Raw genomic sequence first — 24,619 nt, forward strand, 5'->3', positions numbered from 1 at the left:
TTTCTTTATTATTTCAATGGCCATTATTTTAAAAGTCAAGGTTTATTGAAAAAAAGTTTTATAGCGATATGATTTTAACTACAGTACACAATACACATGAGATTAAAAATCTATTTGATGTGAATATACAATACATTATAGATTTTATTGTCGTTTTTACTTCTTTTTATTTAAAGCTATGTAATGTTTGCTTTTTTAATAGCTTTTATTTTGAAACAAGATGACGAATCTTTGTGGCAAACGAACGCAGAGATACGAGACAAAGTATATTTTTAAGAAAAGTTTCAAGTGGATATGAAAACTAAGGCAGCTGTCGTGTCCTCGAAAACCGTTATACCCTATTTAAATGAAAAAATAAAAAAAATATATATTTTATTCATATTTTTTACTTTTTGAACACGGTAACAATTTTTTTTAATGTCCGCCATTTTTAAACAAGATACAAATTAGGCTGGCTAACAAACTTAGCTTATATATTTACATGGTCTATTTAAAAATGTTTCATAACGATATGATTAAAACTAAAACAGTTCTCAAATCCTCAAAAATCATTATATATTTTATTTATATAATACATTTTTATTTGCGTATCTCTGGAATATTTTTAACAAAGTTAGGATTTTTAAATAATATGATTTTATGGCGTATGCTTTCAACTACGGTTATACGTCCACAAAAACCGTTATATCCAATAAAAATACAAAAACAAACTTTTTTATTATTATGGAACATTTTTGCCTTTAACAATTTTTTTCTAAAAATTTGTTAACGCACTTAAGTTTTTTAATATATTTTTTTGTTCCGCTGATTAAAGATTTAATTTTAAATAATTGCAAAGTAATTTAAAATACATTTATTGACAATATAAATAAAACGTTATTTATCTTATCTTTAAAAATCAATATATCCCATATTTATTTTTAATTAAAATTTTATTTTTATCTCTATAATAGAACTTTTTTACTCTTTCTCTAGATTTTTTCACAGTGTTTTTTTTATTAAATATGATTTTATTGCGATATCATTAAAACTACAACAGATACCGTGACCCTAAAAAGCACAAAAATTCAAGTAATGAACAATAGGAAATATTTTTTCAAAAATCTACCTAAAAATATGAATATGAAATAAATTATAAATATTATAAGAATTAATACTGCTGAAGCGTGTTTACAAATCCAATTTTAAAGCAAGCACGAAACCTGCAAAAAATATCGATAATGTATTCCTAAACGTATTACCTAATATAGCGATCGTGTTTCGCATTTTTTAAAACAAAGACTGAGTGTAGCTGAAGGAGAAGGGATTATGAAAAAGTATTAACAATGACGATCGATAATCAAGAGCGGCTAATTTGTATAATTAACTAAATATTAAATACTACTAAACAAGCACTAACATTTTAAATATTTTTTTAGTCTCAAAATTTCTGAAAATGACGAATTGTTGTCATACTTCTCAAACCCTAGCTTTTTGTTCCTAATCACGCTCATGCACCGAGACACTGTTTCAACCTATCTTTGCGAAATCAAACACTCAAACGATGGCAATCTCAAGTGAAGTATCTTTCATATTCGATACAAAAAGTAAAAGATCTTTATATTCGGATTTTATTTAATTTAGGAAAAAATATAATAATAAAATAATAATTCACTCATTTACAATTTTTTGTGCAAGGAATTAAACAATTATTATTTTAACCACACATTTTTTATTAAATTAAATACTAGTTGAAGGTCATTTATCGTGTATAATTAATCTACAAAGTATACATATTTTTGTGAAAAATAAAGGAAAATAACACAATTATTTGACAGTCAATTAATCACCTTTTATTTCATCGATTCGCTAACTTAAAAATGTTTATTTATGTTTACGTTATATTTTATTTAATGTTGAATACATATATGATTTTATAATATATTTTTTACATTTTTATATAATTTCTTTTGTCTTCCACGTTTTTTGATTGAAACGTTTATTAAAAACGCTTGATTGAAAAAAATGTTGTTACGGCCAAAATTTGACATTAACGGATTAGTGGTTGTGGGTGATTTAATTGTCGATTTTAATTGACGATTATGTGAGAATCGCGCCTTTGTGCGATCGACGAATGGCACTTACGTCTATTTTTCGGTCTTTCTTCTCACGGGTATGTTTCACGTCATTTTAATTGATAAATTATCAAATTTCACTATTGTTGTATGTACGCGCGCGAGAAACTACCGGCGCGACGTGCACTGTCAAACGTGACGGTATTTATTGACCGATATTTGCTTGTTTTTCGATTTTGTCGCAACCCTGAGCTATGCAATGCGCTACGAACGAACTATTCCTACGAGAAAATGAACACAATGGCGCGCATGATACCACTGGATTAGCGGAAAATCGAAACTGAGAATTCCGAGAAGAATTCCTTACACCTGAACGTAGACGCTACACACGCTCGACATTTACAGACTTGTTCAATGAACTCTCGCACACGGTACGTGCGGTACGCCTAACTACGATACACTATATAGATTTTCGTTTTCTACATCAATTGTGCAATATTACACAATCGATTTAATTTTACAGAAAAGTTAGTTATTTCATATATGTATTTTAATCTAAAAATACATTGATGTTTTATATCATATTTTTCGATACATTAAGTCAAGCGCTGTTTTGGTGTTAAATTACCCTCCTTTGATATTTAAGGGAAGTAGTTTTTTATTGTTTGATTCGCTTAAAAACGAATTAGCTGAGCACATTATGCGTGTCTGGTAATTTTCTGCTTATAATCCAACAACTCATAATGAATTATGATAATAACATATCCCACCAAGTGCATAACATTATCTTAATGGGGCGTAATCCTGTTCTTGTGGTTGGAATTGGGAGTTGCCGGCCAACTACTGCATATTGCGTCACAGGATCCACTTCTTATTTTCAGTATCAATTTGACCCAAAAATAAATCTTTCTGTTTTAGAATAATTAATTATTGCTATATTTAGACTAAATATTTAATTTTTAATTTTCAACCACTAAATCATACATTGCAGATGGGAGTGAGTAAGTTGCTCGGTTATGTTATAAATATGACAATTTAAATGAGCAATATATAAAACAACTTTCATAGATTAGGTGCGAACACTACGAATAACTATATGCAACGAATCCTTTTCTGAAGAAAAACATTTACCTTGCATAAATGTATAAATTGTTTTATGGAACAAAGTATCGATTCAAATGAACATATATCTCAAAATATTTTCCAGTTAATTAGCACCCTTTCATGAATATAGCATTGACGAAATAAATAACGATGCACTTGATAATTCTCTGTTTTCTTCTTACGGACTTCAATAGTTCACATTACAAACATACATTTATATTTATTTATAAATAATGTTAAAATTAATCCCAAAAGATTAATTTATTAATAATTAATGTAAATAATAAAAATTACTTGCGTGTATGGGGTGCATATAAGCTGTATTATTGCGAAAATCGATTCTACGAGCAACCATGTATACAAAATACGGAATCCCACGAGTGCGAAAGAGTAAAAGCTATTCAGTGAGTCTGGATAATAGCGCTAGCTTCGCGCCGGTCTCGTTCTACAGTGCTGCCATCTTTTAAATTTGTCGGAACTGTCAAATAACTAGAAATTCAATATTAAAGAGTCATCTGTGTTCTTATATTAATACTAACGAATCATTTAAATATTTTTTTATTTATATTACATATAATTGCAAATACCTTAACGCCATTTATAGGTTATGTTATTATTATATTAAAGCAAAATGGCGACGTGTGCGTAATTATTTTAATATTTAAAAAATATAGTTCACGTTCTATTTTAACCGTTCTACAGAGATGTCGATGACCGTTCTTTGTTCTCGATATTTATATTCTCAGTCCACTTTCAGCAACCATCACATCAGGTGCAATATATCGGTCATTTGCAATTATGGTTATTAATTTGCAAAATATCAACAAGCGGGTCACTAAAACTGTGAGTTTAACGAAAAGCAAAAGTACGTTAAATGTTTAAAAAATGAACTAGTTTGTGGAAATCGATTAAGCTTTTTATAGATGGCGTTGGTGTCGTTTTATCGCATTATTTTATTACGCTAAAATAAAAAGGCTTCATTTTTTACAATAATTTAGAACGTCATATAAATGAGTGTAATTTTAAAAAATCGTTTCATATGGAAGTATATAAAAATAATAGTGTGTGCAAAATTATTCTCGGCAGCCGTTCTATTTTCCTCGGCGTTGCGAAAGGTGAACCAATTTCGCCGCCTGGCAACACTGACACATTTGAATATTTCGGAGCGAGTCGGATATAAAAAGAGACATTCTGCAACGCGATCGCATGTCTTCTCCTGACTAATGTTCTCTAGTTTCCAGTCTGTCCATAAGAGCTCAGTTCCGTTCGGTCCGATTTGAACAGTTACAAATTCTGCTGATAATCAAAATTGGCCAGCCTGACACAACCGTCTATTTTTCGGCCATTAAATCCAATTGATTGGCCATAGACAATATAATCAGTTTATTACATTTCCATTACTCGGCCTCTAAAAAATGTTATGAGCTGTTTTTATGAACCTTTGTTATATATGAACAATTTTTTTAACTCTAAAAGTGATATTTCTAATATTTATTTTAATAAACTCTTCTTTTTATATTATTATTTGCTAAAATGTTAGGGTTGCCACAACATGAAAATAATAATATACATTTAAATATTTATAAAAAATCTGACCAACGTGACTAAAGATTTTTTCATTGCAAAAGTAATTCAACTGATTTCAAATCTAACGTTACGCAGTTATACACTCTAATAAGGTGCGTATGCGACAATAACAAAAAGTCTTGTGTCGCCCTAAATCATCAAAGGATTTAGAACTGGAAGGGATTTTGGACTTCTCTCCAATTTTTTAAAGTATAAAAGTCATAATCATAACGTACTGAAAAATGTCTTTCGAACCCTCTGTATCCAAAACAATCACTTTCAACTTGGAATATATGAGAGTTAAACTGAACTCGATCTAGATGACTCGTAAAGAACGATAAATGCAGCCGCTTTTCTGTAATTATACAATCAAAAGTTCAGCTCGATCTTTGATAAGACTCAGAAACTGAATAATGGCGAGAACTAAAAATTAATTTGTATAAAATTTTTATTAAAATGAATAAGTGCACTGCCAGATTCTGCATTTAACTGAAAAATATAATAAGAATCTTTGCGATTATATCATGCATGCTTTATAAAAATATCGTTGGTTATTTCTAATGAAATATGATCTTTTCGATTTAAGAATTTGCTTGAATGCTTTCACAGAATGATTCAGCTGTAGTTAAAGTAATTTTAAGTCAATGACTCAAAAAACAACTTTTAATGCAGTAGCGTAAATGTGTATTAAATATTAAAACAAATATTATAGGAAAAGTATTAAAACGCGATTCGTAGAAGCTTTCGAACGTAAATACTTTGACACAGTAACCCATTTGAGACACGCGAAAAACAATAATCAAAGTAGAGAAAATCTATTAAACTAAACAATCATTGCGAATCTTGTTTATGTTGTATTAAACGGTTGCTTAAAACATTGTAAACTGTGACTAACCTGATAATTGTGTTGACTGGAGAGATTTAATTGTTTGACAATGTAATTACGCCTTTAGAAAGTTACTTGAGTTCAATTAAACTTTTTCATGTGTAATTCATTTTAACTATATTCATAATTATATTTTAATTAGGATTAACATATTTTAACGTGCAAATTTAATGTCGCTCTCATAACAATTACTTTGATTTTTTCCCGACGTTCAGGAATTTTTATTTTGTCTTATGTTTCAAGGTTGAAATTAAAATAACTGTGAAAAAATTCACGGTAGTAGGCGTATGATTTATTTATAAGATTCTAATTTGTGGCAACCCTAGAAATGTTTAACATTATTTAATTTTTAAAAATGTTAATAAATCTTCATCAATCAATCTTAATTGTTATGCTTTAAGAGTATTTTTTTAAATCCACTGTGTTATGTATTCATTGAAGTGAACGTAACTTCAATGGTGTCATCTTTGAAATATGATCAGCGTATTTTCCCATGATTATCACTAGCTTTACAAACAATAAAAACTGAAAACAATAATTCTTCTTCACGTAAGTGTATTATACGTGGAAGTGTAATTGTATTTATGAATTGATGGTTTATTTGACTTAAAGTAATTAATTTATCATTTTGAAGAAGACCTTCAACGAGAAAAAAAATTGACATAAAAATATTCTCGTTAACATGTTACATGTTTTAAAAAAAATAGTTATAAATAAAATCAGTAAAAATTATCGCTACGCAGACTTGTTTGTACTTGCATTTTATTAAATAAAAAACATAAATTACAAATAAAAATATGTATGTGCGCTAGCGATAGTGAATAGTTAAACTTTAGAACCCTACTAAAACATGAAAACCATCACAGCTTTTCTTGCATTAAATGCCATCCGTTCATTCAAAACTCATTAGTTGCACTCCTAGACCCTAAAAAAATATAGTCAATACGCTTACTTAGGTACAAAGTAAGTATATATAAATTATTTTTAAACCAAAATATTTTGAAATGTGACAGTAAAATTAGTACAATAATAAATATATAGCAGTAAAACTGAATCACTTAGTCTTCAAGACGTGTCAAAGACCATGTTGAACTTTTAAGAATTAGGGTGACTGCTTTCACCTGGACCAGTCAGACGGTCTGGGTCGATTTGACTTAGGTTCACTTAGTGCTAGTTTCAGTCGTTTATTCCAAGTCATAAGCGAAGTGTTAGTTCTAAACGAAATTACTATTTCTAAAGATTTTCAGTACCCTACATATTTTTCAAAATTAAATAAAATCCATCGTCTTCAATTCTCGATTCTCTGACCAATATCTATGAATTGGGTTGAAACAGACTATTTGTTTGTTTCAAATAAAGATCTTGTTAAGATGTTCAGAGTGTAGCATAAAGATCTCCCTTATTTTAAAGTGATATTAACAATTAACAAAGTTATCTTAAATAAAATGTATATATTTCTGAAAAGTGCATTAAAATCGATTTGTTTTAATGTGTTTTAAAAATCACAAGATCGAAATAGTGTAGTCAGTAAGTGTCTAGACTAGTTAATCAAAGGCCGCGGGTTCAATCTACGGCGGCAGACTCAATTTTTTTATTTATAAAAAATAAGCTCCATTTTTAAAAACTTGTCCTTACTATCTAATAAAGATCTTGTTAAACTGTTCAGAGTGGGTCATAAAGATCTCCAACATTTCAAAGTGATATAAGCAATTAACAATTTTATGTGAATTAAAATGTGTAAATTTCTATAAAATGCATAAAATAGATTTGTTTTAATGAGTTTTAATAATCACAGGGTCGGAATAGCGCAGTTCGTATTTATTAGGTTATATTTTTAAGATTTATTATAAATAAAGTCATGTCATGAAAATTATATCGCCCGTAATTTTCCACCAGCAATTTACCGCCGCGTCAGTTGGTCGCATATTTATTAGAATTAAATTTTTAATATGCATTTTTTTTAATTTTCTACACAAATACTATATTTAACTACAAAATGATGGAAGGGCCATTATGTTTTTTTTCGGTGGTATTAGATCAAATTTTTTTCGATCAAATAAAATATAATATAAATAAATTTATTTCTTAATTACATCATAAAGATCTGTATGGGAAAATATATCGCCCACAATCCCCCGCCAGCAATTAATCGCTAGCAGTTTACCGCCGCGTCCATTAATCGCATAAACAATTTATAGCTCACGGATGTTCGCTAGCATATTTTACCAAATAGAAGCAATGAAATATGTTTATAAAAACTTTATATTTATCGATCGATTGACGGTGTGACAAGTCTAAAAAATATGTTTTTAAATAATTGCGTATTTTAAAAGATTTAAATTATATGCTGTTTTAAAATGTCTATGAAACTCAATTTGACAGTTGCGAAGCGTACATTTGCTGTTCATACCCAAAGTTAACTTAAACGATTTAATCCAGTGGAAGTTTAAAAACTATAATTATTTTTTAAATTTTCTTTAGGTTAGGCTTGGGTTTGAACAGCCAGGCAACGCTTCGCAACTGTTACAGTGAAACCATATTTTAAGAGTATGAAAACAATTTTAATAACAAGACCAGTTAAAATGTATCAAACAATTTATTTATAATTCCACTGGGCAATATCAGTGAAACTTTATTTATTCACTATTATATATAATTATCTAGTGATTAATTGCTGGCGGTGAATTGCGGACGATAAATCTCCCATAACTTTCTAGTAAAAGTTTTGAATATGGAACATCGTTCCAATTAAAAAGATTGCTTTTTATAATTTAAATAGCAACATTTCTACCTTGTGTCTTATGTCTTTGTGAAATACTGCGAACGTTGGGAATAAAGCGATCTATCTCTGCCTGAATTTTACATTCTCAAAATATTTATGAAAGAGCGTTTTCGCATAGAACCAACATATGCGTCTGTATTTTATCATTATTTAAGTGACATCTCTGAACTTGAAGTGCATTATGTTTCTGTTGATTTTTTGTGAAGTGGTGCAGGCGTGAAGACTGTCTACTTTGATATACATTTTTTCGATCCCTCACACAAAACTTTAGTTAATTATAAAATTACGCCTGAATCATTTTATAATATTTTATTTTTAACCGGTATTTATTTGCCGAACTTTGCTTGGTGGCCGGGCGATTTCTCACGGAAAAATCGCAAACAATTATCTTTTTCAGTAAATTCCCTATAACTTGTAAACCAATTAAGATATTGTATTCAAATTTAATATGTAGCTTCCTTATGATTTTTCGCATAAATACCTGTCAAGTACGTCATTTAACCAGTGTTTCTAAACCTTTGGGTCTAATTTGTTTGAAATAATAGTTTCGAAAACAAATTTATATCATTGGCAAACATCTTACAAATACAAAGTAAGTGAGACTCTTCAATAGATTAGTATTAATTACCTGATTTTTTATCACTTTTTAAATTTAGAAATAAAAATTTTGATTTGTTATTTCTGGGCCACCAGGTCTAACCATTTGTATGCCCATACTCACGAAATGAATTTACGGTACACTTCACTAAAAATATTTTGCTTATTGCACTTTATTAAATTAAAAGTAACATGTATGCTTTCAATATATTTAATATTCATCATTTCTATTATTTCCATAATAATAATTTGGTACTATATAGGTGATATAAACAAAAAACCAAACATTAATTCTCAGAACAGCTTCTTTCTAATTATATTGTATGCCCCGCAATTTCTTTGAGCGAAGGCCTACGCCCATTTCTAAAAGATTCATTGTTGACAATTTACTACCTGCACTTGCGATAGATACATTGGCTCTAATCTTAGGAAAGATATTTTCTACTTAATTTTGTATTGGTTATTTACATGAAACACAAGTTAGATCAGCCCATAATATTCGCATACACTACAAGGAGTTTAGCAATTCACCAAAATATTATGATAATATTTTATTTAAGAAATTATTATTAAAAAAAATAGTTTACGATTTTATCTATTGTTATTGTTAATTTATTATTCTTAATCTTATAACACATCTAAGTACTATATTTTTACCAGCTTAACGCCCAGTGTTTTTTTGCCGAACTTACCTTGGTGGCCGGGAGATTTCGCGGAATAATAGCAAAAAATTACCTTTTTTAGTAAATTCCCTATAACTTGTAAACCAAATAATATATTTTATCGAAATTTAATTTGTAGCTTCCTTATGATTTTTTGCATAAATTTATTGTAATTACGTAATTTAACCAGTGTTTTTAAATCTGTGCGCTGCATAATTAAGTGATATAACAAAAAAAAACTTGTTTACAAATATAATATTAAATATTTACTATAAATTACAATCAATGTTATTCTCAAAGGTTAAATCGCCACTACCTGGCCCGTTTTATCAGCTTACCTTGTGCATACCTTTTAAGAATTCATCTATTAGGGTATTTGACACTTTTTTTATTGTGGAATTCCCAAATTCGGGAATTCCACACAGATAAAAAAATGCATTTTATAATCGAAGTAATGCAATATATTTAGTCTCCTCTAAACTATCGGTCGAAACGTATCGCGAAAATTGCTCTTCTCTCTGTGATCCTTTGTGATTGTGATTTTGATTTAAAAATTTTATTTTCAATCCCGGCAAAATGGACGAAAGAAATTAAGCCTTTTTCGAAAATTTTGAAGACGCGTTGTTTAACGCCCCCAGTGATTGTGAACATAGTGAATTGTGCGAAAGCAATTCTAATTCAAGTGTACGTGAACATAGACCGCGTGTGACAAATTTGCACTCATCCAGTTCATTTTCTTCATAATGACAAATGTTTTTACGACGCCAAAAAATTTAATGAGTGCAAATTATTATATATTATAAATGGATATTTTTTATAAATCGTTTATACAAAAAATTTTAGAAGCATTTAAACATACATGTTATTAATTTAATTATCACATTTTTAAGCTAATGTGGTGTTCAAAAAAAATCGTGCACTAATCAACGTTGTCAAATTTCAAAAATTTCCATAATGATTATTTAACTATTTTTGTAAATACGCAATTCACTGTTTTTATTATTATTAACTAACTTTTACTATAAATTATCACTTAATAATAACAACAACAATAAATAAAAATATAATATTCCATAATGCAAAAAATATGGTCACTGTAAGTGGGAGCGGCTTGGAGAACCGTTACCAAACGACACACTAGCCCAAAAATATTAGAATATAACAAACTAAAATAAGCGACGACTCGTTGCATTGCGACGCAGTGGGATAAAACGACTCTTTTTACGAAAAATTAAAGTAAAATATAATTTATTTTATATTTTATATTAGGTAGAAATAATATACTACCATCTCGCATTATAATATAAGGGTAAACTGTATTGTATCATAGTGTATTTTTAATAAAAGAAGACGCGTGACGCAGGACGCATGGGCGAGTCCTCGGCCGCTGCAAAAGGTTCTCTCAGGACTCGTGGGTGAGTCCTCGGTCGTTAAGCTGTTAATGATAACAGCATTTGAACATTTTTTTATGTTGTATAGAACATATTGCATTAGAAATAGCTAACAATATTTTTTTAAAAAGAATGATCTATTACAAAAATCTGTTCTTGCAACAATGATAATAATTTAGTCCCTACTATTTTTTATATGTCCTATAAACATATAAAATGTTTATTTCAGTCCATTTTAAATCCGAGTAATGCATTTACATAACTCTTTCATAAACAATATGTTATGATAAATGCTCATTAAAATTCTTAGTATACATTTTTTGCCAGGTAGATACAATGAAATCAATATGGATATTTGCAAAAAGTGAAAGGAATACAATTTTGTGTATATCAATCATACGAGAACACATGCTTTAAAGAATCTTGCAAGCCTTTTTTTAAACACTTCAAAACCTACTTTCGAATCCTTAAGAAAGAGTATGAACATTTGTTATACAGTTCATTTTAATTAAATCGACTACTGTCTTTAGCCATTCTTTATATCATGAATATTCCATCTAGTCCCACTGACCTACAGAGTACTTGGTGACACTTGGGCGAAAGTGACATTTTTTCCTCGTTTTCGTTTCATAATGGTGACATTATGACGCGCTATTGCTCAATATCTCGGACACTATCGGAAAGTTTCCATGAACCTTTGCTTGTTTTTTTTTATGTACCTCTGTGCGCAAGATGACCGTGAGGATGGAGATGAGAGAAGACTCGCTTTGAAAGTCTAAAACCAAGAACATGTGTTCGTTTGATCTTAAGAAAAATCAAATTGGTATTCGTATCCAAGCTTTCAAAAATACTGACCTTCTTTGCATTGTTTCTATGTAAATTTTGATGGAACAAGGTTTTTCCGAGGCATTTTTCTTAACAAATATGTACAGAATCTAATGTAGAAGCAATTTTATTGTTTCTAGAAATTCAGTTGTTATAAAAACAGCAAACAAGTTACTCGTATAATTTGGAACATTTGTCAGTGTAATGTTTTTGTGAGTCAGTACTGAGTCATTATTTTTTTAAACATTAAATGTGCACTGTTACTACAAGGAGACAAGAAGATTTTCTCATTAAAATCTCTCTACATAACCGTTCCGGTCATTGATCTGATTGGTACATATTTCTTGCTTTCTCGAAGCTATATTCCTCTCTTATAGCAACATGTCCAAAATAATAAACACAGTAAACCTTGTGTAACGTATGAAGTTTGTCGCAAGTATAATAATAAATTTTATAATAATGTTTTTACTATATTTATTTATTAACTTCATAAAACATTTTTTTTATTAACTACGCATTATTAAAATTAAAAAAACTTCTATCCATGTGTCGCGATAAAACAGCGATATACAATAGATATCGCTGTTTTATCGCGACACATGTATATAATTTTTTTTAATTGCCAACGTATTCGAATTTTTGGTGGGTCTTGCGCTTATGCTTCTAGCTTGTTAAAGATCTGAATAAAACATATAATGGTTTTACTTACGTATAAATATTTTTAATGTGAAAAACTCTAATTATACAAATTCCATATGATTAATATTTACAATGAACTCATGTTCGGATCTGTATTGGAAAACTCATTTTATGGATACATTTGTGATCAATATTTTGTTTAAATGAAAAGCCAATTTCACATAAGTATGTCGATGAGAGACTGAGAGAGTAGGTTATTTGCGTCGCGTCGCTTGGCACTCTATCTGGAGGCTATTAGTGCTATCTTCTGTTCGCCCCTGCTACTGTCCCAGAAATTTATATAAATTTTGCTATTTTACTAGTACTTGGTTCTTGTAAAATTACTATATCATATTTTTTGCCAGATAAATTGTATTATTATTTTTGAATCAATACCGTATTATTTTTGGCAAATAAATTTCTTTATATTTTGTCACCCCTAAAAGTTTAAGATTTAAAGAGTCGTGTTCACATCCCTTATTCTTGCCCGTCAGCGCTTGAGAACACTCCTCTTTCACGAACCGTCTAACTTTTTAACAAGTTTGCCAAACATAATAACGTGCTTAGCAATAGCTATGAGGAGACAGAAAACAATACGTGAAATTGTGCTCATCTATTTTAAATGTGCTACATATTTTTTTTAATATTTTACGGTATAATTATTGTTTATATAATAGCCATTATGATGCTTTTAGATAATGGTGATCAGATTTTAAATAAAAATGTGTCTGTCCATATAAAATACGCATATAGGCTGCTACATCTAGATTTGCAATACATATTCTAAGATAAAATATTTTTATCGATATATCTAATCGCCTGTATCGACCGCACCTTTTGATCGGTGATAGTGTAAAATAGTATATATCAAGTTGTTCCATAAGTCTGCTTTTTTTGTAAATTAAAATGTATAATACTTTTATTGGGGTTGGAATTGAGGGTTGATTGTCATACAGACACTGCCTTTACGTCGCGTGTTAAAGTGAATGATCTACTTCTCATCTTCAGTAATAATTCGATTCAAAAATAAATCTTTCTGTTCTAGAATCATTAATTACTGGCATATTAATATTTGTTGTGCAAGGTTATTCTCAGACAATTTATGAGATACCTATATTCTGCACCTTTCCTATTTTTTTTAAATGTCTGTTAACTGATTTTGTACTTGTTTCTGTATCGTTAATCTCGGGCCTGCTTTGATGACAGCCCCAATATACTCACTAACAACCCCCAAGGACTTTCTAAATTTAATAAGATCCTTATAACATTGTATTACATAGGTTTTTAACTGCTATTGCCGCATTATGACTGAGTTGAAACTCATGCATAATATAGATTAACTAAGATTATTTTATCTCCACTACCATTGTTCATTTAGTGCTGAAAATATCGAATCAAAAAGTATCTCGTTACTAAATAGCATGATTGATTCGACTGATGTTAATAAACACAGTGAATTAATCGTTAATTTATAAAAAGTTCTACATTTTTGCAAATGTAAGATAAAAACGCAAAGGCATATGAACAAATACGTTATTTAAACCACTTATTAATATATTAATCATTATATTTTTAATGATACATTATATTAAACTTACAATGAAGATAATATCACAACTTATTAACAACTATTATAAAAAATATTATATAAGTGACTACGTTTCGTGATGAAAATAACTGTAGTACACATATTTGCCTATCTATGTTATCTATCTAATATTAAATGGTGGCGCATTTAAAAGTAGCCTTTATTCATTCATTAAATAACTCATTAGACTAGTTTTAACGCTTATGCACGTGCAAATCATGCAAATGTATGCTAAATATGTTGTGCGGATTAAATTATGCAATAAATTAGTACCGGAAGTCATTTTACGTTTTTTTTAAAACCAGTTATGTTGTTAATTGTTACTATTGAGCAAAAAAATACACCTTGAATCGATCAAGGGTAAATAGTATGCCTGTTCTAGACATGTTATATTAACCTTGACATTGAATTTATTACGATTGTTTGGTAAAAAAATAAACCTTTAAAATTTTGGGAAAACACAATTTTTAACCTATTTATATTGATGCAAAACGTTAAAAAATTTTAAAGAAAAAAATATTGCTGATTAGATCATTTTCTTTTTAACTTAATGAATATTTTGAATCGACCATAATTTCGTTAACAAACGACCAGAATTGTATTCGTGTGGATCCATTAAAAATTATTTACTTCCTGCCATAAAATAATATTAAATGTGACCGCTTCAGGAAGCTTTATTGGTTTTTATGCCAAAAACATTGGGATGAATTCAAAACCTAAATACAAATGTAATATATTGTGTTATTAGATTTTGCTATATTAAAAAATCGGTCTACTGTGTTAAAATGAATGGACAGTACAAAAATGTTTCGTCCTTATCTCCCGTTTTCAACCGTTGAATCTCATCTAACCATTACAAAATATTCTCATCCCCTGCATACAAAGTGATAAAGGCGTTATTTCATTGTATCATAACGATAAAAAAACACTAAATTAAATATTTTAATTTGGAGACATGCATTGACATTTTCTTAAATAGTTGAAAAGTTTTCAAAATATTTTATTTATATACAATATTTATTTCAATCGTTTATTTGTAATAATATTGATAAATTTTAATTTTGAGTAAATTGTTCTTTATATATTAGTATTTTTTCAAATATAATATTAAGGAAACTTGTTTTAACCTAAAAATAAAAATAAATATTTTAACTTTATTTGATGTTTTCTTGCATATGTTTGATCACTTTCTCAATCTGTGTTGCCAGTGTACCGCGTAACTCCAGGGTAGCCAACTAATTCGACCCCCACAAAACATGCATAAACAGGCTCTGGGATGACATTTTCTATATGCATAGATATATAAATTAAATGTAATTAATAAACGATTTCTACACAAACTAAAAAATTATAAAAGCTGATAATTGTGTTCCATGAATATCCATTTATTACAAATTTTGCAGTAGCACGTAATTGATCATCAGCACGTCGCTGCTCAGATCAACTTTTAGCTTTCAGCTTAATAGTTAAAAATAGCACAGTTGACCTAGAAATGGCATGTGCAAATGTCACGTCGGGAGGAGTACTTGTGACAGACGCGTGTATTTTCTGTTTTATAGTATTAATTATTAGATTTCTGAACAACCGAAATTTAAAAGAGACTTTTTTGCAATAATTACACACATACATCTAAATAACAAATATGAATTAAAAATTTTGGTATGAATATAATAGATGGATCTTAATTGTTTCCAATTCTTAATGAGTATTATATTATACTGCAAATAATAACATATTTTACCTAAAACTAAAATTAATCTGTACATAAGCAAATATTTTGAGAATATATAGTCATTGTATTGTATTACATAGTTGTGTATTATTACGATTCATATGTTGCACATTGGATAAGATCAAATTTTGCGTCATCAATAGTGTGAAGCAATACAGAAATGATTCGAACCAGTTATTTTTTAAATATATTATAGTTTTTAATGAGCATGCAAATTTTAGTATTTAAATTCATATATATATAAAATTAATCTTTAATGTGAAATTATTGTTAATATTGAACAGCTTACCATTTTGCATCTGGTTTGATTTTTATTAATTAATAGTATATAAAATATAACTAACAACTCATATAAAAAAATGCGTTACAGTATAATGTTTACTATTATTCGTACGACACAATGGGTAGTTATCGTTTGATATATACGGTAGCCATTTGCGAATGATACTATTGCATTTTTTATAGTACTATTCCATAGTATGGTTAGTAGAATTTAAAAATAAACTAATAAAAAACTTAAGCGTCAATCCAAATTGACACTTGAAAAAAATATAACAGGTTTAAAATAGCATACGTATGTACATTCACTGCGCTATTTCTTGATTTTGAAGAATTGCTTTTCGTTCTTAAGAAAAATATATTTTTTATAAATAAACAATTAATTTGTAATTTAGATTTTGAGGTCGCGTAACAAAAAATGTACAATCGCTCAAAATATTGACACAACAGTTCTCCGAAAATTTTCTAAAGACCTTTTTCAGCACTCGTGTGCATAAGTTATAGTGTAATTAAACAGTGAATAATCTGATAAATGGCCATGTAAATCCGCATGCGCTTTACGAAACATCTTCTTAGAACTCACACTAACACAAGCGAAGATTTAATTAAACCAATGATGACTTTTTAAACGCTGAAGAAAAAATACTAAAATTTTGAGAATGAGCCATAATTTCCACCGGTGATATGTCACAATCTTTTATTTTTTAATATTATTATTTTATGTTTGTGTTTGTGTGTGTAAAACGAGTTTCGCTCGCTCTATTCGATCCTCTTGCTCTTTTCGCACACGCGGTTTTGAGTTCATGAAGAAGTTCGATGTAGTTGAACGGTTGGTGGCTGACCGACCGGAGGCGCGGTGAAGAGCTTTGAAGAAGTGTGTCTAAAACTCTGTTTTTCTTTCTGTTGTCTTCCGAAAAAGATGTCCGAGTGCCTGGAAGAGACCACCGGTTCTTACAGGCGCATCATGGGCTCTACCGAATCTGATCCTGGTGAACTAGCATCGAAGAGTTCGACGAGCAACGAGCTAGACGTTACTCCAGAATTGGAACAGTGAGTACCTATTGATCTACTTATTTATTTTAATAAAAAAAAATGAAGGCGCCATTCTGATCTGATAAAAAAGCTCTCTCGTCCTTTTTCGAACCCGTTGTATATCTCTGAGATGCAACAACCTCTCAAGAATGCATTTTGTGCGAAGCGCATTTAAAAACTGGATTCCGACGCAAATGATTAACTAAAGCGAAATATTTTTCGTAGTTTTTTATCTTCGCATACGCTTACTATTTAGAGTGAAATGATTTTATTCATCTAATCTAATTTATTCTCAACGGCATCTCGCAACTTCATCAATAATTCTAAACACAAAAGTGTCTCTCTAAACGCGTAAAAGAATAGCCATTTTATCGACTTTCTTTTCTGAACTTTTGCTTATTTTATTTAGCTTAAGTGCTAGAATAAATTATAAATTTTATATAAAATGATTCATTTTCTATTGGACTACTTTTAAATGATTACATTTTATTCAAAAAATTCATTAATATAAATTAAATAATAACAAACAAATTCCGTAACGTTTTTTCCTCGAAACAGTTGTTTGTTATGTACGATTACTAAAACGTAAACAAAACATAACGTGGTAAACAAACAGTTATTTTGCATATATAAAATATTATTGTAAAAAAATATAGTTGATTCTATTTTATTTTTTACTTCTAAAGTCATACTTGTTGATTAAAGAACGTCTTTGTTAATAAAAAAACCATATGTAACCGAAGCGAAAAATTTGGCCACTAAAATGAACTATTATTAACATTTTTTTTTCGTCAATAGTATAGAAATGATTGCATATATGTGCGAAAATCTATTAAACAGTATCCATTAACAGTTTCAAAACCAGTAACTAAAAGGTCAGTGCATGATGCGATGATTGGTGAAAAATATTATTGCATTATATAATTTTTAATTCATGGTTTAAATTATATAATTCAAAGTTTTTTTGAAAAACTCGGAATAATATATTTTTTTTTTAAATTATCTTTTTCATGTAGAGGAAATGATAAAAACATTAGTTCGCGTTTAAATTTTTTTAACCCCTTAACTGCCACGTATTTTGCTACTTTAGCAAAAATTTACGAAATATACGTATTTTTTATGATAAGAACATGTCACTATGTAATTGTATGAAAATTGTCATAAACGCTTATATAGGGGTCTGATCAATTTAATTTAAAACTTGTTTTAAAGCAAAACACTATTTTGATTTTTTTATAAAGCTAACTTTTTTGTATGATTTTATCCAACCATTTTGCAAAAAAGTGACATTTTATATTTTTAGCAAATATTAGAGGGGTCCTAGAGAATTATATATTAGAAAAAAATCAATTCTTTGTAATTTAAACAAATGAATTACCAGCCTTAAGAAAATTGCAAGTCTTATAAAAGTGCTGATCGACTTGTTTTTAAGCAAAAAACTTTTTTTATGACATATTTTCTTTTTTTGGCGAATATTATAGGGGTGCTTAAAAACTCAATATTACAACAAAGATTTAATTCTTAGTCATTAAAAAAAGATCATCTGTAACCGTCGCGAATATTTTTTTTATTTTTTTTGTCTACGTAATTCAGCATGAAAAAAATAACTCATTCGGCGGTAATAATTTGATACATTAAAATTATAAATTTAATTCATTTATACTTCAAAAAATATAATAAGTACATTTATAATATGTATTATTCAATTTTATAGGAACAAATAAAAAAATGTGAGGCATGTTAGAGGAAAACAAAAATAACAATTATTATATTAAGTGATATGCTATATGTATTATATATTAACTTAACTTTTACTAATTCATAAAAAAAATAGCAACAAAGACTTACTAAAAGCTTATATTTCCATTAAACCTTTTTAAAAACATCAACTAAAAGGTCGACGCATAATGCGATAATTAGTGCCCTAATATCTTCACTAAACGAACTCCGGAATATAAATTCCAAATAATGACTTTTTTACGTTGTAAAAAAAATAAAGTACGTTTGTTTGCGCTTAATAGATTTTAACCAAAATCCGATACTTTAGCGAAAATTGACAAATCTTATATATCACTTTTATTAGGTTGTAAAGTTTTTGCTTTAGAAAAAAATAATTTGGTATGTGTATAAAAATATTTATTTTATTAAATATAAACTATTAATACAGCTAACAATTAATATACCCATGTCACTAGGCATTCTGGTTTACCATTTTTTTTCATTTCTCAAGAAATATAAATTCTCATTTTTACTTCTTGATTTTCTCAATAATTTTATTAAATAAAAAAAAATATATATATATATATATATATATATATATATATATATATAATCTATACTATGATATGTTTGTTTCTATTTTTAAAATATTTTTCGCTAATATTTAAGCACGTTTTTTTATATTATTCATGGTAATTAAAATAAAGATGAACTTGAAGAATAGTAAAATTAATAATTTATTAAAAAATATTAGTTGGTACATTATCACACACTATTCCTAAAATATATTTTCATTAATCGGTTATCTTTGTTAAGAAATATTCAGTGGAAAAAAAGACAATGTTGAAAGACCTCTCACATTTTTGCAATCTGCCGATTCCCTAACTGCCTGTTTTTTTCTTATCTGATTATTAATGTAATTTTTAGATTATCAAAGCACAGATTTGACCAATTAGTTGAGAAAATCGTATATATTTTTTTTCTCTTATCAAATCTTCCAAGAAAGCATGCAAGTTTTCAAATATGTATCCTTTTTAATGCAGCGATTATGAAACATTTAAAAATAGTTTTTACAAAAAATTCTCGATAAATCACCAAATTTCTTGAAAAATTATAATTTTCATTGAAAATATTTAAAAATATTTTTCAACGAAAAAATAATTGGGTAAAAACAATCAACACTCACAAGTATCATAAGTAGATTGACAACAGACTGAAATCAGTCTGTAAATTAGTATTTTAAAAAATTATTATTGCAGCTTACAATCAATAGATGTCACTATGCGCTTCACTTATCATTATATTGACATATATATACATACAAGGGTAAGAATTAGAAAATTTATAAGAATCTAATCTGTGATAATCGATCATAATTATAATTATTTAATAATCACTAATTCTGATCTCCCAGAAAACAAACTAAGACCCATATTCAAACCTATAATTTTCAGGTATTAGTAACTGACTTTTAACGACTCTCGTCTAATTTTTTAAAATTGCTTAATTTCGCTTATAATATTTTAATACAAACGAGTTGTGAGTAACAAAATAGCAAACTTTTTAGTGCAAAGTTAATACATGATATCAACAATATCATAGTTACATATACTCCTTTGATATTATTATTAATGTATGTAATGAAAAATTAATTAATAACCGTTTTTGATCAAGTTAATGACCATTTATAATTAATAACTAGCCATATCTTAATAATATTACTGACTTGCTATTTATTATACGTATATGATGAACACTAGTATTCATAGGAATATAATATTGTACAATAACTATAGCATAAATATATTTACGATTGTATTATCTCAAGCATTGATTTCAAAGAATCGAACATTAGATTTTCCTGTTGCGTCCACTCCTTTTGGGTCTCTCCACTTCCACTGGACACTCATTGTTTTCCAACATCACGTTTGTCCAATCGACATTATCCTTAATAATTAAATTTATTATTACGGTCATCAATGTTGTGTGAAATAAGATAATCGTCATTCACACTCATCTCTTCCCATGAGTACAAATATCGCAATTACTTGTCCATTGTGATTTTTTTCTACGTTCGCGTACAATATATTATTTTTTAAGTTAATGCAAGACAGCAAACATCCTTATTATGCAATTATCCGCATTTATAATAATTCTTAATTGAGCTGAAAAAATGTTTGTTTGTATGTGTGTGCTCAAACGGGTATCTTCTTTATCACCTTGATTTTAATGGCGCCTGGTCTACGTTGACCCTATTTCGAAATGATGCAATTCAAACAATAAACGTATGATCTTGTATGCTATAATAGCGTTTAATGATCACTAGATAGAAAAAATAGATAATGCTACTTGATTATCCTTTTTATGTTCTGAGTAGTATTGATTTTAGTTTAATGGTATACAATTTCCGGTTGATTAATTTATTACAATTAGCATGAGTACGTAGATGATCTTTGGAGTCCTTTGTCCATAAGTATTGGGCATCTGATTTTTATCATTCTTACATTTTTTCTCAAGTAATTTAAAATTAATATTAGCACATTTTTTAATTAATATCAATTATAAAAAAATTATTTCAATAAAAATTCTAGTTATAAATAAATAAATGAATATAGTATTATTTATATTATTAATATTTAATTTTGCCAAAATAAAATTTATTTTATATGGTAGTTATAGAAATATATAATATAAAAGAAATAGTCTATTTTTATTATTATATTTAATGATCATTAAATTATTTATTTAAATATGTTCATTCAAAATGGCTTGGTCTTGTTGCAACACTGGACTATAAAGGGTTAATATTCTTTGCTTTTATAGTGTCATCAATTGCCAAAATGTTATTACATTATAAAACGTTCATGTGACTTTAAGTACATTTTAATACTAGTAATATAAATGCAGAAATTGTTTAACTAATAAAAAGCAAATCCATAATTATAATTATTTAATATTATATTAAGGGTACAAAAAAATATGACGTTTTTTTAAATAGTTAACTCTGGACTGTTGTTTCTTAGTTTTTGTGATGTCTTAGTTTAACCCTTTGAGTAGTGAGTTAATATATACACATTTATCAATTTATTAGTATACACCTGGGAATGAGTTAATTTTACGTATTTTTCAATTTGTATTTCAATTTTTATTTATATATTGTATTCATAGTAAATTATAGAAAGAAATCCACGTTTTATTGCTTTAATTTAATTTACTACTTTTTGTGATAATACATATTAATAATTTATTTTTTTCATTATTAAATTTCGTTAATTAATTTCACATCATTTTTTTTAAGTATATTATTCGGCTTTTGTGGATTTTTATAGATCAATTTAGAAGCTCTCAATATTTTTTAATAAATTTAACGTAAAATATTTTTTATTATGTTTATTTATTTTGCACTATTATTTTCTATAAATATTATTTACCTTAAATTAAATTTTAAAAATATTATATAAACATGTTTTTTTGTATATTATTTCTTCAGTTATATATTATATGTATATTGGGTATCTCAAAGATTGACCACCGTATATGTACGGAGATACCGCTTAACGCGTTAATGACAAAAAATATACTTCTACTAATAATGAAAGATAAAATTTGCACTTTAAAAAAATGCTATAAAGCTGCATATTGTATTAATTTCACATGAAACGATATTTATGTAATTTATGGCGACATATTAAATGATTAAAATTATATTCTATGGAGAAAATAATCGAATTTACTACAAAATGCTATCAGAGTTTTATCGATAAAAACGTTTTATGTATTATATATTCGTGAAAAATTCGGCGGTTTCTTGATTACGTGACTTTTTCTCTTTTTTACCCTGATATTCTCAGTTGTTTGTTAAAATATCAAGGAAGATGTAATTAATAATATTTAATTAATTAAATTGCAGCTTATAACTTAAACCAAAATACACAAAACAAATTAAATCTTTTTACAAGAACACAGATGTGTTTGCTTTTAAATCCATATTAAAAATAAAATTATAACCGAAATCTATTATAATTATACATAACCAAATTAGGCCCAGAAGAAGTCTTGAACTTCTCAAACACCTTTGTTTCCTTGATGGTCAAGACGAAAAAGATTCCTTTAACACAAAATATAAATTTGCCGCAAAACCGTCAGTAATATTATTATTAACCGTCCAAAGCTTTTTCGTCAAAGTTCATTACTTTCAACGTCAATTGAGCGCTAATGAATTTCCAAAACACTCTGAAATCATTAATAATTTGTTTTTGGAAACATTTGTTATAATTGCGCACTCTTAATGAACGAAATTCCTCAAGAGTAGACGGTGCTCTGATCTCTTTTATGACTAACGGAAGACGTGCTTTCTTTTTAGCGATAAAATGATCTTAGGAGAAAACCATCTAAGATTTGTCATGACATATCAAACACTTTCGAGTATAGTACTGATCGAGTGCACAATATAGCACCTCATTGTAAGCCGAGAGAGCAGATTTTACATAAACGCACTCGCCTACTCGTCTCCAGTCCATACATAAAAGTAAATTATGCGAAAATAGTAATAAAACTTGCACGTTTCTCGTCATTTGCAATTATTCTATTTTTATTTACATGTAATTTCATCATTAGCACTAATGTGCATTCGTATAAATTAAATCTAATTTGTCACTAAATGTATTATTGACACAATTTTTTTTTATTCAATTTAAATACACTAATTATTAAATTAATGGCAATATTGACACCATTGTTTAATGATTAAATTAAAATTACTTCTAATGATAACTATTTTCTTTACAGTGTATTCCGAACCTTATGAAAGAAATTAAACATACAATAAAAACTAGCTTATTTGATACATATACAACCTAAATTAAATTGCTTTTTATAGTATAGCTTTTGTGCTCAGTTTGTTATTAGAAATGTTGTTCTAAGAAAAAAATAACATATGTTTTAAATGTATTCTATATATATATATATATATATATATATAAAATGTATGTTAAAACAACGGCATATATGAATATATTTATACAGTAGATGATATTATGTGCATAAATATTATTTACATTTTAATGAAGGTTGTTTTTTATACCAAAATATGTACATATATTTTGTGTCTAAAAATATAACATTAATTGCAGAATATTTTTAAGTAGACAGTATATTAATTATTGCTTTTTAACCATTGTTTGACTATAAAAAAAATCTGTGTAAAAACCGATTTCCGTTCTCGGTGCAAAATTATTAAACTGTTTGAAAATAATCGTTTTGCACATAAAAAAATAATAATAAACAATGCGATGTGTGTTTATTTTTTTCTATTATAAAACCGACAATTAATCAACTCGTTGCAATCGGAGATTCCTTTTTTGCTATTTTGTCATGATTGTCCTTCTATGCTATTTCAATTCGTTTATGTTATTTTTGTGCAAAGGTCAAGCGTGCGCTGGTTTTGAAATTTTGTATTTTTTTCAAAACCGAAAATTGTACATTCCAATCGTTCAATAGTCACTAACCTCGATTGTATGTATACATAATATTTATATATGTATGAATGCGATTAAATTATATTATAGACCTTTAAATGATTTCTGTACCTTTTAATTGTGACAAACATATTATTTGATCATTAAATTAAATGAATTGCAAATCTAAGGTTATAAATATTTTTTATATGTGTATTTTTATTTATTTCTGATTTATAAAGTTCATACATTTATTGCATTACAAAGA

The 24,619-nt window shown here is 27.8% G+C and overlaps 2 protein-coding genes and 1 long non-coding RNA gene across 9 annotated transcripts in view; 1 reads left to right on the forward strand and 2 right to left on the reverse strand.

Annotated features, from left to right (window-relative positions):
- plx (PTB_TBC1D1_like and TBC domain-containing protein plx) overlaps window positions 1-2,478 on the reverse strand; it is a 45,033-nt gene extending 42,555 nt beyond the window's left edge. Inside the window, exon 1 of the mRNA XM_088198400.1 lies at window positions 2,125-2,478. The gene's annotated coding sequence lies outside the window, so the exon portion shown is untranslated. The remainder of the gene's footprint in view (window positions 1-2,124) is intronic.
- Window positions 1-24,619, reverse strand: part of LOC148229146 (uncharacterized) — a 148,590-nt gene that overhangs the window by 50,089 nt on the left and 73,882 nt on the right. The window lies entirely within an intron of this gene.
- Window positions 1-24,619, forward strand: part of hoe1 (OCA2 melanosomal transmembrane protein hoepel1) — a 95,028-nt gene that overhangs the window by 29,196 nt on the left and 41,213 nt on the right. For 3 of the 7 annotated variants that reach the window (XM_088198446.1, XM_088198444.1, XM_088198445.1), the window contains one exon: window positions 17,064-17,194. The exons of 1 other annotated variant lie outside the window; for it this stretch is intronic. In XM_088198446.1, coding sequence (XP_088054572.1) covers window positions 17,064-17,194 — 131 coding nt within the window. Of the gene's footprint in view, window positions 1-3,902; window positions 4,002-17,058; window positions 17,195-24,619 lie in introns of those variants that run through there. 3 more of the 7 variants (XM_088198443.1, XM_088198442.1, XM_088198449.1) reach the window with 3 other exon arrangements.

The sequence above is a fragment of the Plectrocnemia conspersa genome, unplaced genomic scaffold (assembly GCF_051122295.1).
Source record: "Plectrocnemia conspersa isolate PC_06_02 unplaced genomic scaffold, ASM5112229v1 ptg000011l, whole genome shotgun sequence".
Lineage (NCBI taxonomy): Eukaryota > Metazoa > Arthropoda > Insecta > Trichoptera > Polycentropodidae > Plectrocnemia > Plectrocnemia conspersa.